Source organism: Solanum dulcamara, chromosome 10 (genome assembly GCF_947179165.1).
Source record: "Solanum dulcamara chromosome 10, daSolDulc1.2, whole genome shotgun sequence".
Lineage (NCBI taxonomy): Eukaryota > Viridiplantae > Streptophyta > Magnoliopsida > Solanales > Solanaceae > Solanum > Solanum dulcamara.
In genome coordinates, this window is record NC_077246.1 from 47,112,558 (window position 1) to 47,126,561 (window position 14,004).

The 14,004-nt window shown below is 41.3% G+C and overlaps 1 protein-coding gene across 4 annotated transcripts in view; it reads right to left on the reverse strand.

The window, feature by feature from the left end:
- The window catches only part of LOC129871280 (ABC transporter C family member 12-like), a 60,212-nt gene that overhangs the window by 12,576 nt on the left and 33,632 nt on the right, over nt 1–14,004 (reverse strand). For all 4 annotated transcript variants that reach the window (XM_055946183.1, XM_055946184.1, XM_055946185.1 and 1 more), the window contains 4 exons: nt 1,610–1,810; nt 1,338–1,436; nt 1,068–1,220; nt 410–789 (listed from right to left, as the gene is read on the reverse strand). In XM_055946183.1, coding sequence (XP_055802158.1) covers nt 410–789; nt 1,068–1,220; nt 1,338–1,436; nt 1,610–1,810 — 833 coding nt within the window. The remainder of the gene's footprint in view (nt 1–409; nt 790–1,067; nt 1,221–1,337; nt 1,437–1,609; nt 1,811–14,004) is intronic.

Consider the following 14,004-nt stretch of genomic DNA (forward strand, 5'->3'; position numbering starts at 1 on the left):
GGCCTCAAAGGTTGCGTTAGGGAATACCTTGGAAGTTGGGCCTAGCTGTTACAGGTGGTATCGGAGCCAATGCGTCCCCTAGTATGGAGGTTGGGAAAACCTCAACTATGACGTTGAGTTCCTAAAGGGGTACAAACCACTAGAAAGGAAATGGAATATTCCATGCTAGAAGCTATTGCACTATAGAAGATAACATTTTCTCTCCACCAGTGTCTAGATGCAATGGGAGAAGCAAGAGAACAGCATAGGGGAATATGTGAGAAAAAGTTTTTGCCTAGAATTTTTCTCTTGATAAGTAAGTGGTGTTGTAACTCTCGGTTTTTAAAATTCTGCAAAAGAAATTAGGATACTCGACTTGCTTAAAATTTCCAAGGATAAATGTCTCGAAGCATATACAATAACTTATTACCTCATCAAAACATTCCAGTTGACAATACCAGTTTCCCGCTCTTCCTGCCTGATAAGAACAGATTTACCAGCCTTCCTTTTGGTTACGGAGGTTACTTCTTTTTGGAGCTCATGCCTTGTGTTCGAAAACTGTGAACTCTCATTGTCAAAGTTTGGGTCACACTCAGTTTCAACACTATGACTTTCCATTTTCCCAGCATTTTCCATTAGCTTTGGAAAAAGTGTGCCATGTTCCAAAAGCTTCTCGAAGGTCCCATCCTCTTTCACCATTCCTTCAGAGACCAAAATGATCCGATCCACTTGAGGTAGAAAATGCAGCTGATTTGTCACAAGCACCCTAGTCTTTCCTTGCAATTCTTCCTTTAAACAGTTCTTAAAAACCTGAAAAACCCATTGCACTGCAAGTTAGATCCAAATTGCATCCAGCGTATGCTTTCAAACTGCAACGAGAAGGATGGAACAATTGCAATCAATGAATTCTGTGAAGAAACCAATTACTGCAAACTAGTCCTGTACATATACAAGAAAGAGGTTGGTCGATTTGGAAAAATCTACAGGTGGTGGATATGAGGATTGGATATTGAAGTCTTCTCTGAATGTTGATATCCCCTTTCCCTTACTGAAATGATTTTGTCCAGGCATTCATATACGATAATTACCTGATGAGCAACATGTGCATCAAGAGCACTTAAGGGATCATCAAATATATAGACATCGGAATTTTTGTAGACAGCCCTAGCCATTGACACTCTTTGCTTTTGTCCTCCGCTAATATTCACTCCTCTTTCGCCGATTTCTGTAAGGTCCCGACCCTGAATGTTTTAGATGCGTGAACATATCAGTTTCATGTAGACTAACTAGTAAATAGAGAATTACACACATCACAAAGATATATTGACACAAATACACTACCATCAAACGTACTTAACTGGAAGTAACTCAAGATCATGGTCCAGTGCAGTGACATCTATTGCCTTCCAATATCTTGTTGGTTCAAAGTTGGAACCAAATAATATATTTTCACGTACCTAAAAACCAGTAAGGTAAAGCTAATTGCATTGTTCCATATAAATTCAGAAACATAATTTATCATATTTTACAAATATCCACAAAATATTATAATGACTGCCCGAAATAACATGTTCATATAAACAGAGTTATGTTACAGGCATAACAACAAATGAGATAAATTGAAGCTCACAGTGGCATTGAAGATCCAGGAAACTTGAGGAACATATGCAATAGAACCTCGGATAGTGACACTTGCATTGCCCAAGGGAGGAAGCTCCCCAAGAATTGCTGAAATCAGAGATGTCTTTCCTTCTCCAGTCCCACCCACAATAGCAACTAGCTCACCAACAGGTATATCCAAATTAATATTTGACAAAGTGGGATGCTCAGACTGAAAAAATAGGAGGTTAAAATTGAATGTATAAAAATTGAAAGAGACACAAAAACCTCCAACCTTGTGACAGTTATCAGGGAAAATGAAAATGTCAGTGTGAACGAACAATTGGAGGAACTCAGATCGAAGTTCTACCCTGAAGTAATCATTTTCAAGTTTTCACAAGGCAATGATATGTAACGGCCCAGCAGGTTGTTTCGAGTACTAGGACCTCATTCCCCTATTTGCGACTTCCAGTGGTACATTTGGTAATTTAAGACTTGAGGTATGGATGGGACAGATCCCGAGAGGTATGGAAGTGTTCTGGAATTATTGATCTTAAACTAGAAGCCTAAAGGTAAGAGAGTTGATCAAAGTCTACGTTTTGAGTAAACAAGCTTAGACTCATCATTTGAAAGTTCCGATAGGTTCGTATGATGATTTTGATATTGTGTGTATGTTTGGATTGCCAAAGGGGCTCTGAGGTGATTTGGTACCACCGGAACTCATTTTGCAATTTCAGATTTTCTGGTCAATGTCTTGTTTTTTTCTTAAAGGTGGTTGGATTTGGGTTTTGATTACACCGTTAAATCTGTCTCGACATTTATAACCTGTAGGAACTGGTCTTATTAAATTCCGAGCCTGTAGACCGGATGGTGATTTTACCCAGAATTGGGAAATGAGTCAAGCCATCGTTTCTCTTCAAGATTTGGTTTTGAGTATATATTCGGACTCCTCTAGGTGAGGACTATTTGGTGGAGTGTGTTTGGGTGGATTCAGGAAGGGTTGATCTGAAGTTGATCTGAAGTTGACCCGAGCGGTAAAGGTTTGACTTTGACCATCCCGAAAATCTGAAAATGGCTATTTAAGGTTTTTGATAGTCTAAGCATTATTTTGAATAGATGTCATTGGAGCAGTTTGAGCATTTCAAGAAAAGAAAAGCTTGTCCTTTTCAAGGCAAGGCTTTTTCTCCAGTTCGCTTGTTTTTCATAAGAAGCATATGTTATGTGATGCTTATGTCTATTTAAACCGATTAGTTCGTGTGAGTACATAAATACGAGCTAAATTGGCTAGTTTCAAGTGTCTAATAAATGACCATGAGAGTCTTATGTGTACTTTCTCATGATTAGAAAGTTGTAGCAGATTCAGAGTTATGACATGATATTGTTTGGATGTTTATTTCACTTTATCATTTTATCAGATGAGCACAATCTGTCTGGCTAAATGAGGTATCTAGCCAGATGTTGGAGTTATAAAGACCAGGGTAAGAGGCGGGCACATCATCCCCAATCCAAAAAAAAAATCGGAGTAATACATGGACATTTACGTACCATGTCCCGTGAGCAGTATAGAGACCCAAGTAAGATGCGGGTTCGATCCCACTATGAATGACGGGACAAGACATGTATATTTATTTTAATTTTTTTGAAATGGTAACTTTTTCATCTGTATATCCACAGGTATACTACAATAATGTAGCCCCCCTTCCAAAACATATTACAACCTAATTGAATCTATCTGTGCTTTTTGTCACAATAGTCTAAATCATCAAAAAGGTCTTCTGTCAGTACTAATACTTCCTGTTTACACCAAAACTAATAAAGATCTAAACAATTCATCTTAAATTTGTAAATTGTTCATCTTGCCCTCAGAACACCTTTGATTCCTTTCTTTCCACATTGTCCACCATATGCAAGCTGGGACAATCTTCATCTCTCCTCCTTTATTGTAGTATTTCCCACATTGATCCAGCAATTTAGTAGTTGTTCTATGTTCCTTGGTTTCACCCAAGTGATCTTCCTAAGACTGCTGAATATTCTTCATAGTTGATCTGCCCACTTGCAATGCAAAAGCAAATGGTTGACTATCTCTACCTGTTCCTCACATAAGTAGCCCCTTGAGCACAGTTGGAACTTCCATGTGAAGCAATTTACCTTGTATGAGATTTTAGTTCTCCAGATCATCTGCCATGGCCATTGCTCCATCCTGTCATTTGAATGATTAAGGTCTTTGTAAGGTGAATTGACACTGAAGACATCTTTGCTGCCAATCTTCCAAACAACCTTATCTTCACTATCAGTCGGATTACTAGATTGTGCCATTGTGTCATGGAAATACACTATATTTCCCATCTCCCAATCATTTAAGTTCCTCTTAAGATCCAAGTTCCACCCCTGTCCTGTCCACATTCCAGACACTCTTGCATTTTATTGGAGGCTTAGTGCATACAAGTCTGGAAATAATTGTTTCGGGGGTCTTTGAGTTATCCATTCGTCCTCCCAGAATAAAACCTTCATGCTATTACCCATCTGGAATCTGATTCTGGAGAGAAGCGAAGTAGTCACCATCTTTGTCATCCACCTATTCTCCATTTCATATATTGCCCTAACCACCTCTTTCCACAGCATATTTTCTCCTGTCATAAACTTCCACAACCATTTTAACATAAGGCTTTTGTTTTCTCTTTTCATGTTCCTGATCCCCATTCCCCCCCCCCCCCTCTTTCTTATTTTTTATGACCTCTTCCCACTTGACTAAATGGAACTTCTTTTTATCTTCATTTCCCTGCCATAAGAAGTTTCTTCTCGAAGCATATTTCTCTTTATGACATTGTCTAGTACTGGGAAAACAGACATCACATAAGCAGGTATTGCATCAAGCACACTGTTAACCATAGTTAGTCTACATCCCATAGACAAGTATTGACTATTCCAGTTGGTTAACTTCTTTTCACACTTTTCTATCACTCCATTCCAAATCCCCTTTGATTTGCTCTTGGCCACCAATGGCAAACCTAGGTATATAGTTGGTAGCTCCCCTACTCTACCACGTAGGACTTCTGCCAAACTATCCACGTCAAACACCTCATTAATGGGATAATTGAAGCTCTTTCCTTAGTTGATGTCTAATCCAGAGACTGCTTCAAATATGATTAATATTGCTCTTGGAATTAACATTTGCTCTCTCACTGCTTCACAAAAGATCAGAGTATCATCTGCATATTGTAGATGAGTGATCTCCAAGCCATTTAGCGCACTGTTGTCCATCTGGAAGTGCCTTACCCAACCCTTCACCTTTGTTGTCTGAATCAGATTACTCAAACCTTCAATGGCTAAGATGAATAAGAAGGGTGACAAGGATCACCCTGTCTCAGTCCGCTCTGGGATGGAAACAAACCACTAGGAGTTCTATTGACTAAAATAGAAAACTTGACTGTGCTTATGCAAAATTTCACCCATCTGATCCACTTGGCTCCAAAACCCATCCTTTGCATCATAAGAGGTAGAAAGTTCCAGGTTAGGTGGTCATAGGCCTTATGTATATCAAGCTTGCATAGAATTCCAGGGCACTGGCTTCTTTGTCTAGATTCTACACATTCATTTGCTATCAGCACTGCATCCATCATCCGTCTACCTTTTATGAAAGTCATTTGTTGTCTGTCTACATGTCTATGTAACACCTTCTTCAGCCTTTCTGCCAAAAGTTTACCTTTAATCTTATACACTCCACCTATTAGACTAATAGATCTAAAGTTTGTCAGTTCCACATCTCCCACTTTCTTAGGAATTAAAGCCACAAAGGTGGCATTAATGCGCTTCTCAAACATTTCTGCCTTATGAAAGTTCTGCATTGTAGCCACCAAATCAAATTTAATGGTGTCCCAACACTGGCTAAAGAAAGTTGTTAGAATAGGAATAGGTGTACGCAATCCTACTTATAATAAGAATAGAAATAGGAATAGTTTATAGTATCTGACTTGGAATATGATTGTTTTATAGTATCTATAAATAGGGTCTTTGTGTAATATCGTTCTCAATAATATTTTTCTTCTATATTTCTCATATGGTATCAGAGCATTGGCGAGAAACTTCAAAGATAGAAACAAGTCACTGTGTGCCAATTTCCGGTGGCTATTGGGACTTATTTGTGTCATCTTTTGTTCTGTGGGTGTTGTGTGAAAATCAACACCACCACAAGACTCGGAAGGCTCAGGCGATCAAACCCCAGCCAGAACCACAGAAAAATGTCACCCCGCGCGCTCTCATGCGCCGATCAAAGGTGACCATCTTCCGATGAGATCTGGCTCACGCACCGGCGAGTGAGGGCTGCTCCGGACGATTTTTTTGAGCAATTTTTTTTAGTTGTGGTCGTCCAACCATTCCAACCAGATCCGTGCAGTTTTTGACCAGATTTGATTGTCGGAATCAGGGTTCTGGTGAATTCCAGGCTGTTTCTGGTGAGATCCAAATTTTCCGGCAACTAAATCTCTGTAATCCGGTGTTTCTTGTTGTTTTCAAGACAAATTTCACACCATGTCATTTGGGTGTGATGTTTTTGGTTCCAAAAATTTGGGGATTGGAAGTTCAACCCCTATAATCACTTTAGAACCATTAATGGGAAGTTCAAACTATTTAGTTTAGGCTTCTTCGATTTAGTTGTGGTGCAAGGGTCAAGGTATTCAAGATCACTTAACAAATAATGCTTGTGTGGTAGATGAAAAGGGAAAGGCTAGTGAGGAAGATGCAAAAGTCAAAGCACAATAAGTGAATGTTGATACTCAATTATTATGTAGTCTCTTATGGTGAACTATAGATTCCAAGTTGATGCCCTTGTTTCGCCCATCCCATACATGTTATTCAGTTTGGGAAAAGGCTCGTGCTTTATACACTAATAACATATCTCGATTCTATGATGTGATATCTCGAATGACCAACTTAAGAAACAAGAATTCAATATGTCTACTTACTTTGGACAGGTACAAGCAGTCATGGAGGAATTTGAAACGTTGATGCCAGTTACAACGAATGTGGAAAAACAACAAGAGCACAGACAGACGTTATTTCTAGTTCTTACACTTGCTGGACTTCCTACTGACCATGATTCAGTGAGTGATCAGATTTTAGCTAGTCCTGTAGTTCCTACAATTGATGAATTATTCTCTCGTCTACTTCGTCTTGCCGCGCTTCCCAATCACAAAATAGTCTCATCACCCACCATTGACTTCTTTGTTCTTGCATCTCAAATCATAGAAAAATGAACATATCAATCTATGGAGAATCAGCGAGGAGGGCATTTTGGAAAACCTCGATACAAGTGTAGTCATTGTCATAAACTTGGGCACACTCATGACATGTTATATTTTTCATGGTCCACCACCCGGTTATGATCCTATTGCTCTAAAGGAATATAATGAGTTCCTTCGAAATCGTGCAAGTAAGCAGACATCTCCACAAGTGGCATATGTGGCTCAACCTAATCAATCATCCAATAATGCTCATATTGCTCATACTGAATATGATGAGTTCCTCCGGTATCGAGCAAGTAAGAAAACGTCACCACAAGTAGCTTTGATTGCACAACGTGATGTTTCTGTTGCAGGTAATAGTTCATGGACTCTGGTCCTTCTGATCATATATGTGGTAATAAATCACTTTTTCTGAAATTGAAACATTCACAATCTCTCCCAGCTATTACTTTAGCTAATGGGAACCAAACAAAACAAAAAGGGGTTGGAAAAGCTAAACCCTTATCTTTTGTCACTCTAGACTCTTTATGTCCCTAGCTCTCCTTGTAATCTGACATCCGTTAGTCGTTTGACGCGTGCCTTATATTGTGGCATGTTCTTTTTTGATGATTTTTACTCATGCAGAACCGCAGTACAAGATAGACGATTGGCACAAGACATGAATCACAAGTCCTTTACTATCTTACCTTTTCAAATTCCTTCACAGCATGCTCCGTTACAGATCCTCCAGACCTAATTCACAAATGTTTGGGACATTCGAGTCTATCCAAGCAACAAAAGATGGTGCCTAGTTTGTCTAGTTTAGACTGTGAGTCGTGTCAACTTGGGAAACACACTCGTGCTACATTTTCACATAATACTGAGGGTCATTCAGAGTCTATTTCTTTATAAGTTCATTCTGATATTTGGGATCCTAGTAGAGTTAGTTCACCCTTAGGATTTTGTTATTTTGTTAGTTTTATTGATGATTATTCAAGATGGACATGTGTTTTCTTAATGAAAGATCGTTCTGAGTTATTTTCTATATTCAAAAGTTTCTTTGCTGAAATACAACATCAATTTGGTGTTTCTATTCGTACTTTTCGTAGTGATAATGCCTTAGAATACTTATCCTCCCAATTTCAAGAATTTATGACTCACCATTGAATTATTCACCAAACATCTTGTCCGTACACCCCTAAACAAAATGGTGTAGAAGAAAGGAAGAATAGGCATTTCATTGAGACCGCTGGCACTCTTCTCATTGAATCTCATGTTCCATTGCATTTTTAGGGAGATGCATTCTTTGCGTCTTGATATTTAATTAATAGAATGCCCTGATCCTCTATTCAGAATCAGGTTCCACATTCCATACTATTTCCTTAGTCACGTCTTTACTCTATCCCCCTTCGTGTCTTTGAGAGCACATGCTTTGTTCATAACTTAGCCCCAGAGAAAGATAAATTAGCCCCTCGTGCCCTCAAATATGTCTTTCTTGGTTACTCTCAAGTTCAAAAAGGGTATCGCTGTTATTCACCTAAACTTCATCGATACCTTATGTCCGCCAATGTCACATTCTTTGAATCTCAACCTTACTATACATCTTCTGATCATCATGATGTATCTGAGGTCTTACCTATACCGACTTTTGAGGAATCTATGGTCTCTCCTACATCTCCAGTTGTAGTGCCACCACTCCTGACTTATCACCGTCGTCCGTGTCCAACTGTAGTCCCATATGATTCATGTCAAGTGCCAGACCCTATTCCTACTACGGACTTGCCTCCTTCCAGCCAATCGATTGCACTTCAAAAAGGTATACGATCCACTCGAAATGCTAACCCACATTATACTTTCTTGAGATATCATCATCTATCCTCGCCACATTATTCCTTTGTATCATCTTTGTCCTTTATTTCTATTTCTAAGACTACAGGTGAAGTACTTTCTCATTCTGGATAGAGGCAGGCTATGATTGATGAGATGTATAATTGACATACGAGTGGTACTTGGGAGATTGTTTTCCCTCCTGCAGGTAAATCAACTGCTGGCTTTCATTGGATTTATGCAGTAAAAATTGGCCCAAATGGTCAGGAACTCAGATATTTGGGCTAGATTATAGTGATACTTTTGCTCCCGTGGCTAAAATAGCATATGTCTGTTTTTTTCTATCTATAAATTGCAATTGATGTAAATTTCTTTATTTTGACTAACACGCCGACAACGGCTATATTCAAGCTTCCTCTTACGCCGACAACGGCACTTCCGTCGGAATCCACCAAGTATCTCCCTCGTCCCGCTCTCTCTCCTCCCCCTCCCTCTTCCTCTCTCCCTTTCCTCTTCCTTGCTCGACGCAACCACAGGTAACAAGCAGGAGAGTGACCGCGGCAACATTATCTATCTCGCCGGCGACCACCATACCGGAACAAAAGCACCCAAGCAGCACCAAGCTCCCTCTCATCTTCAACGGCTTTCCATCTCGACAAACTCTTCCTCATCTCCTAGCATCTTCCGGCGAAACAGGTTGTCCAAATTCCGGCAGCTCCAAGCAGATTCCAGTGACGTCCAGAGATTCAATCAGATTCAGAAGCTCAGATTTCTTCACTGCTAAGTGTTTTCCGACGTGAACAACGTTTTTCAACGGCAACCAGGTTCATTTCAACCGGAGTTGGTACCTCCGGTTTTCATATCTATTCTTTGTCCATACACTTGTAGTACATTTTGTATTTAGTACATTTTACATTTAGTACATTTAGGAAATTTTGTATTTAGACTGCAACGATGCCCGTAGAATGGAGGTCGAGCATCATGATCCCTCTATACAAAAACAAGGGGGATAGCCAGAGTTGCGATAACTATAGAGGTATCAAGCTTCTAAGCCATACTATGAAAGTGTGGGAAAGAGTGGTGGAGATGAGGGTGAGGAGAGGCGTGTCTATTTCAGAGAACCAGTTCGAATTTATGCCGGGACGCTCAACTACGGAAGCCATCCATCTTATGAGGAGACTAATGGAGCAATATAGGGAGAGGAAGAGAGACTTGCATATGGTATTCATCGACTTAGAAAAGGCTTACGATAAAGTCCCATAAGAGATACTATGGAGATGTTTGGAGGCTAAAGGTGTACCTGCGGAATACATTAGGGTGATCAAGGACATGTATAAGGGTGCCAAAACCAGGGTAAGGACAATCGGAGGAGACTCAGAGCATTTTCCAGTTTTGATGGGGTTGCATCAAGGATCAGCTCTTAGTCCATTTTTATTTGCCTTGGTGATGGACGGATTGACGCGACAAATTCAGGGTGAGGTACCATGGTGTATGCTTCTTGCGGATGACATAGTCTTGATCGATGAGACTCGTAGCGGAGTTAACGCTAAGCTGGAAGATTGGAGACGCACCTTGGAGTCTAAAGGGTTTAAGCTGAGTAGGACCAAGACAGAGTACCTAGAGTGCCAGTTCAGTGAGACACCTCAGGAGGTTGGCACGGAAGTTAGGCTCGGGGACCAAGCCATCCAAAAGAAAAGTAGTTTTAAGTACCTTGGTTCTATAATGCAACGCAACGAGGAGATCAACGAGGATGTCACACATCGTATTGGGGCAGATGGAGGAAATGGAGGCTCGCCTCCGGTGTGTTGTGTGACAAGAAGGTGCCACCACAACTTAAGGGCAAGTTCTACAAAGTGGTGGTTAGACCAGCTATGTTATACGGGGCAGAGTGTTGGCCAGTTAAGGTCTCCCACGTGCAAAAGATGAAAGTCGCCGAGATGAGAATGTTGAGATAGATGTGTGGGCATACCAGGAGTGACAGGATTAGAAATGAGGCTATTCGAGACAAGGTAGGAGTGGCCTCGGTGGAAGACAAGATGCGAGAGACGCGACTGAGATGGTTTGGGCATGTGAAGAGGAGAGTCCTAGATGCACCAGTGCGGAGATGTAAGAGGTTGGCCATGGATGGTTTCAGAAGAGGTAGGGGTAGGCCAAAGAAATATTGGAGAGAGGTGATCAGACAGGACATGACGCATTTACGACTTATCGAGGATATGACCTTAGATAGGAGGGTGTGGAGGACACACATTAGGGTAGAAGGCTAGCACATAGTGGCATTTTCCCCCCTTATCCGTAGGCGTATTAATGCACTATGATTTCTTGTACTCAGATCTATGGTATTTAGGTTATTATCTAATAATACATCCTTCTTTTTGTGCTTTGATTATTTCGTTATCTACTTCTCTACTTTTAATACTCTTGTCTGACCTTTTTCTTTGCTTCTATTGAGCCGAGGGTCTTTCGGAAACAGCCGTCCTACATTGGTAGGAGTCAGGTCTGCGTACACTTTACCCTCCCCAGACCCTACAATGTGGGATTTCACTGGGTTGTTGTTGTTGTTGTTGTTGTTGTTGTTGTTGTATTTAGAACTTTGAGGTATTTACAAAACTTTCCTTTTGGTTTCATCCTTTTTTGCAGTTTATTGGTTTTCTGATTTGTGGGGTTTGGTTTTCTTGAAGTTATTTTGTTCTATTTTGATGTATTTGAAGTTTGGTTCTTGGTAGTTAATACTATGTGTATTCAATTGATTTTGTTTTGTTTTCGGCAGTTTATTGCTTTCTAATTTGTGGGGTTTTGTTTTCTGCAATTTACCTCGCATTGGTATTGCTAACCCATCTTCAACAAGTAGAAATAGTAGCTTTCTTTCTTTTGAGGTTTTTCAGGAGAAGGACTATCATTTGCAGATCAAATGTTTGAAGAAAGTACCGACTGGACTTCTTTTTGTTAATCCAAGTTGCAGATCAAGTCATTGCCGCACATTGATTTCCTAAGTAGGCGAAGACACTAGTTTTGTGTCTGGGAACATGGCTGGTCATATCTGGGCACACCGAGGAGCTCACTTTCGGCGGAGGTCAGGTTCATTTTCGATTGGAGTTGGTACCTCCGATTTCCACATCTTTTATCCTTTTTATATCTATTCTTTGCCTATACACTTGTAGTTACATTTTACTAACTTGACCTCTGAATAATTTATTAGTTTATACGCGTCTTCGTGGCTTTGGATAGTGATGGTAGACTAGGGTCATGTTCTCGCTCGGGGATGGGGACAGGGCCGAGGGAAAAGAGGGGTAAGTGGGATAAAGGAGCGTCTAAACTGAGAGTAGGTTCTTGGAACATTGGGACGTTAACGAGAAAATCCATAGAGCTAGTTAAGATTCTAAAGAAAAGGAAGATTAATGTAGCTTGTGTCCAAGAGACCAAATGGATAGGCTCTAAAGCTAAGGAGGTAGACGGGTATAAGCTTTGGTTCTTTGGTAGATCAAAGTACAGGAATGGGGTAGGCATTTTAGTAGACAGTGATTTAAGGGATTAGGTGGTGGAGGTTAGGAGAGTCATTGACAGGATGATGTCGATTAAGCTGGTCGTTGAAGGGATCACGTTGAACATTATTAGCGCTTATGCACCGCATGCGGGTTTAAGCGAGGAGGATAAGAGGCGTTTTGGGGAGGATTTGGATGAGCTAGTGGGAGGCATACCGCCTACTGAGAAGCTTTTCGTAGGAGGGGATTTCAATGGGCACACCGGGTCTATTTCGGGAGGGTACGATGATGTGCATGGAGGCTTTGGCTTCGGGGTCAGAAATGCAGAAGGAGTTTCACTTTTGGATTTCGCAAGAGCTTTTGGGTTGGTGATAGCCAATTCGAGTTTCCCGAAGAAGGAGGACCACTTGGTAACCTTCCGTAGTTCGGTAAGTAAGACTCAGATAGATTATTTACTCCTTAGGAAGGATGACAAAGGTCTGTGCAAAGACTATAAGGTCATCCCGATCGACAACCTTACAACCCGACATAAGCTCTTGGTGATGGATTTAGGGATCAAGATGACGAGGAAGAGGAGGGTCGGGGATGACCGTCCTAGGATCAGATGGGGGAGTTTGACCACGGCTAGTGCCTTGGAGATGGGAGAGAAATTGAATGATATGGGGGCCTGGGATAGTAGCGGGGATACGGACAGTATGTGGGATAGGACGGCTAATTGTATTAGGGTTGTAGCAAGGGAAGTGCTGGGAGTCTCGACAGTTAGTCGTAGTCGGCATCGAGGGGACTAGTGGTGGAATGGAGAAGTGCAAGGGAAGGTGGAAGCAAAGAAGATGGTGTATGCGAAGTTGATGGAAAGCAAGGATGAGGTGGAGAAGTGGACGAATGGGGAACTCTATAAGATAGCAAGGAAGGAGGCAAAGTCGGCGGTTGCGATGGCAAAAACGGCAGCTTTTGAACGCCTTTACGCTGAACTAGAAGAGAAAGGCGGGGATAGGAAATTGTTCAGGCTAGCTAGGGCGCGGGAGAGAAGGGCACGCGATGTGGATCAAGTGAAGTGCATTAAGGACGAGCATGAAAAAGTTTTGGTAGACGAGACCCTCATTAAACAGAGATGGCAGTCCTACTTCCATAAACTCTAGAATGAGGAAGGGGACCGAGAGATTGTTTTGGGAGATTTGGAAAATACAGGGAGGCCTCACGATTTTGGGTGTTGCAAGAGTATTACGGTCAAGGAGGTTAAGGGTGTTATTCGTAGGATGCGCTGGTGAAGAGCGATCGGAACTGACGAGGTTCCTGTGGAATTTTGGAAGAGCGCGAGCTCGGCAGGTTTAGAGTGGCTGACTAGGTTATTTAATATCATCTTTAAGACGGCAGCGATGCCCGAAGAATGGCGGTCGAGCGTAATGATCCCTCTATACAAAAATAAGGGGGATATCCAGAGTTGCAATAACTATAGAGGTATTAAGCTTCTAAGTCATACTATGAAAGTGTGGAAAAGAGTGGTGGAGATGAGGTTAATGAGAGGCGTATCTATTTCAGAGAACCAGTTCGAATTTATGCCGGGACGCTCAACTACAGAAGCCATCCATCTCATGAGGAAACTGGTGGAACAGTATAGGGAGATGAAGAGGGACTTGCATATGGTATTCATCGACCTAGAAAAAGCCTACGATAAAGTGTCACGAGAGATACTATGGAGATGTTTGGAGGCTAAAGGTGTACCTGCGGAATACATTAGGGTGATCAAGGACATGTATAAGGGTGCCAAAACCAGGGTAAGGACAATCGGAGGAGACTCAGAGCATTTTCCAGTTTTGATGGGGTTGCATCAAGGATCAGCTCTTAGTCCATTTTTATTTGCCTTGGTGATGGACGGATTGACGCGACAAATTCAGGGTGAG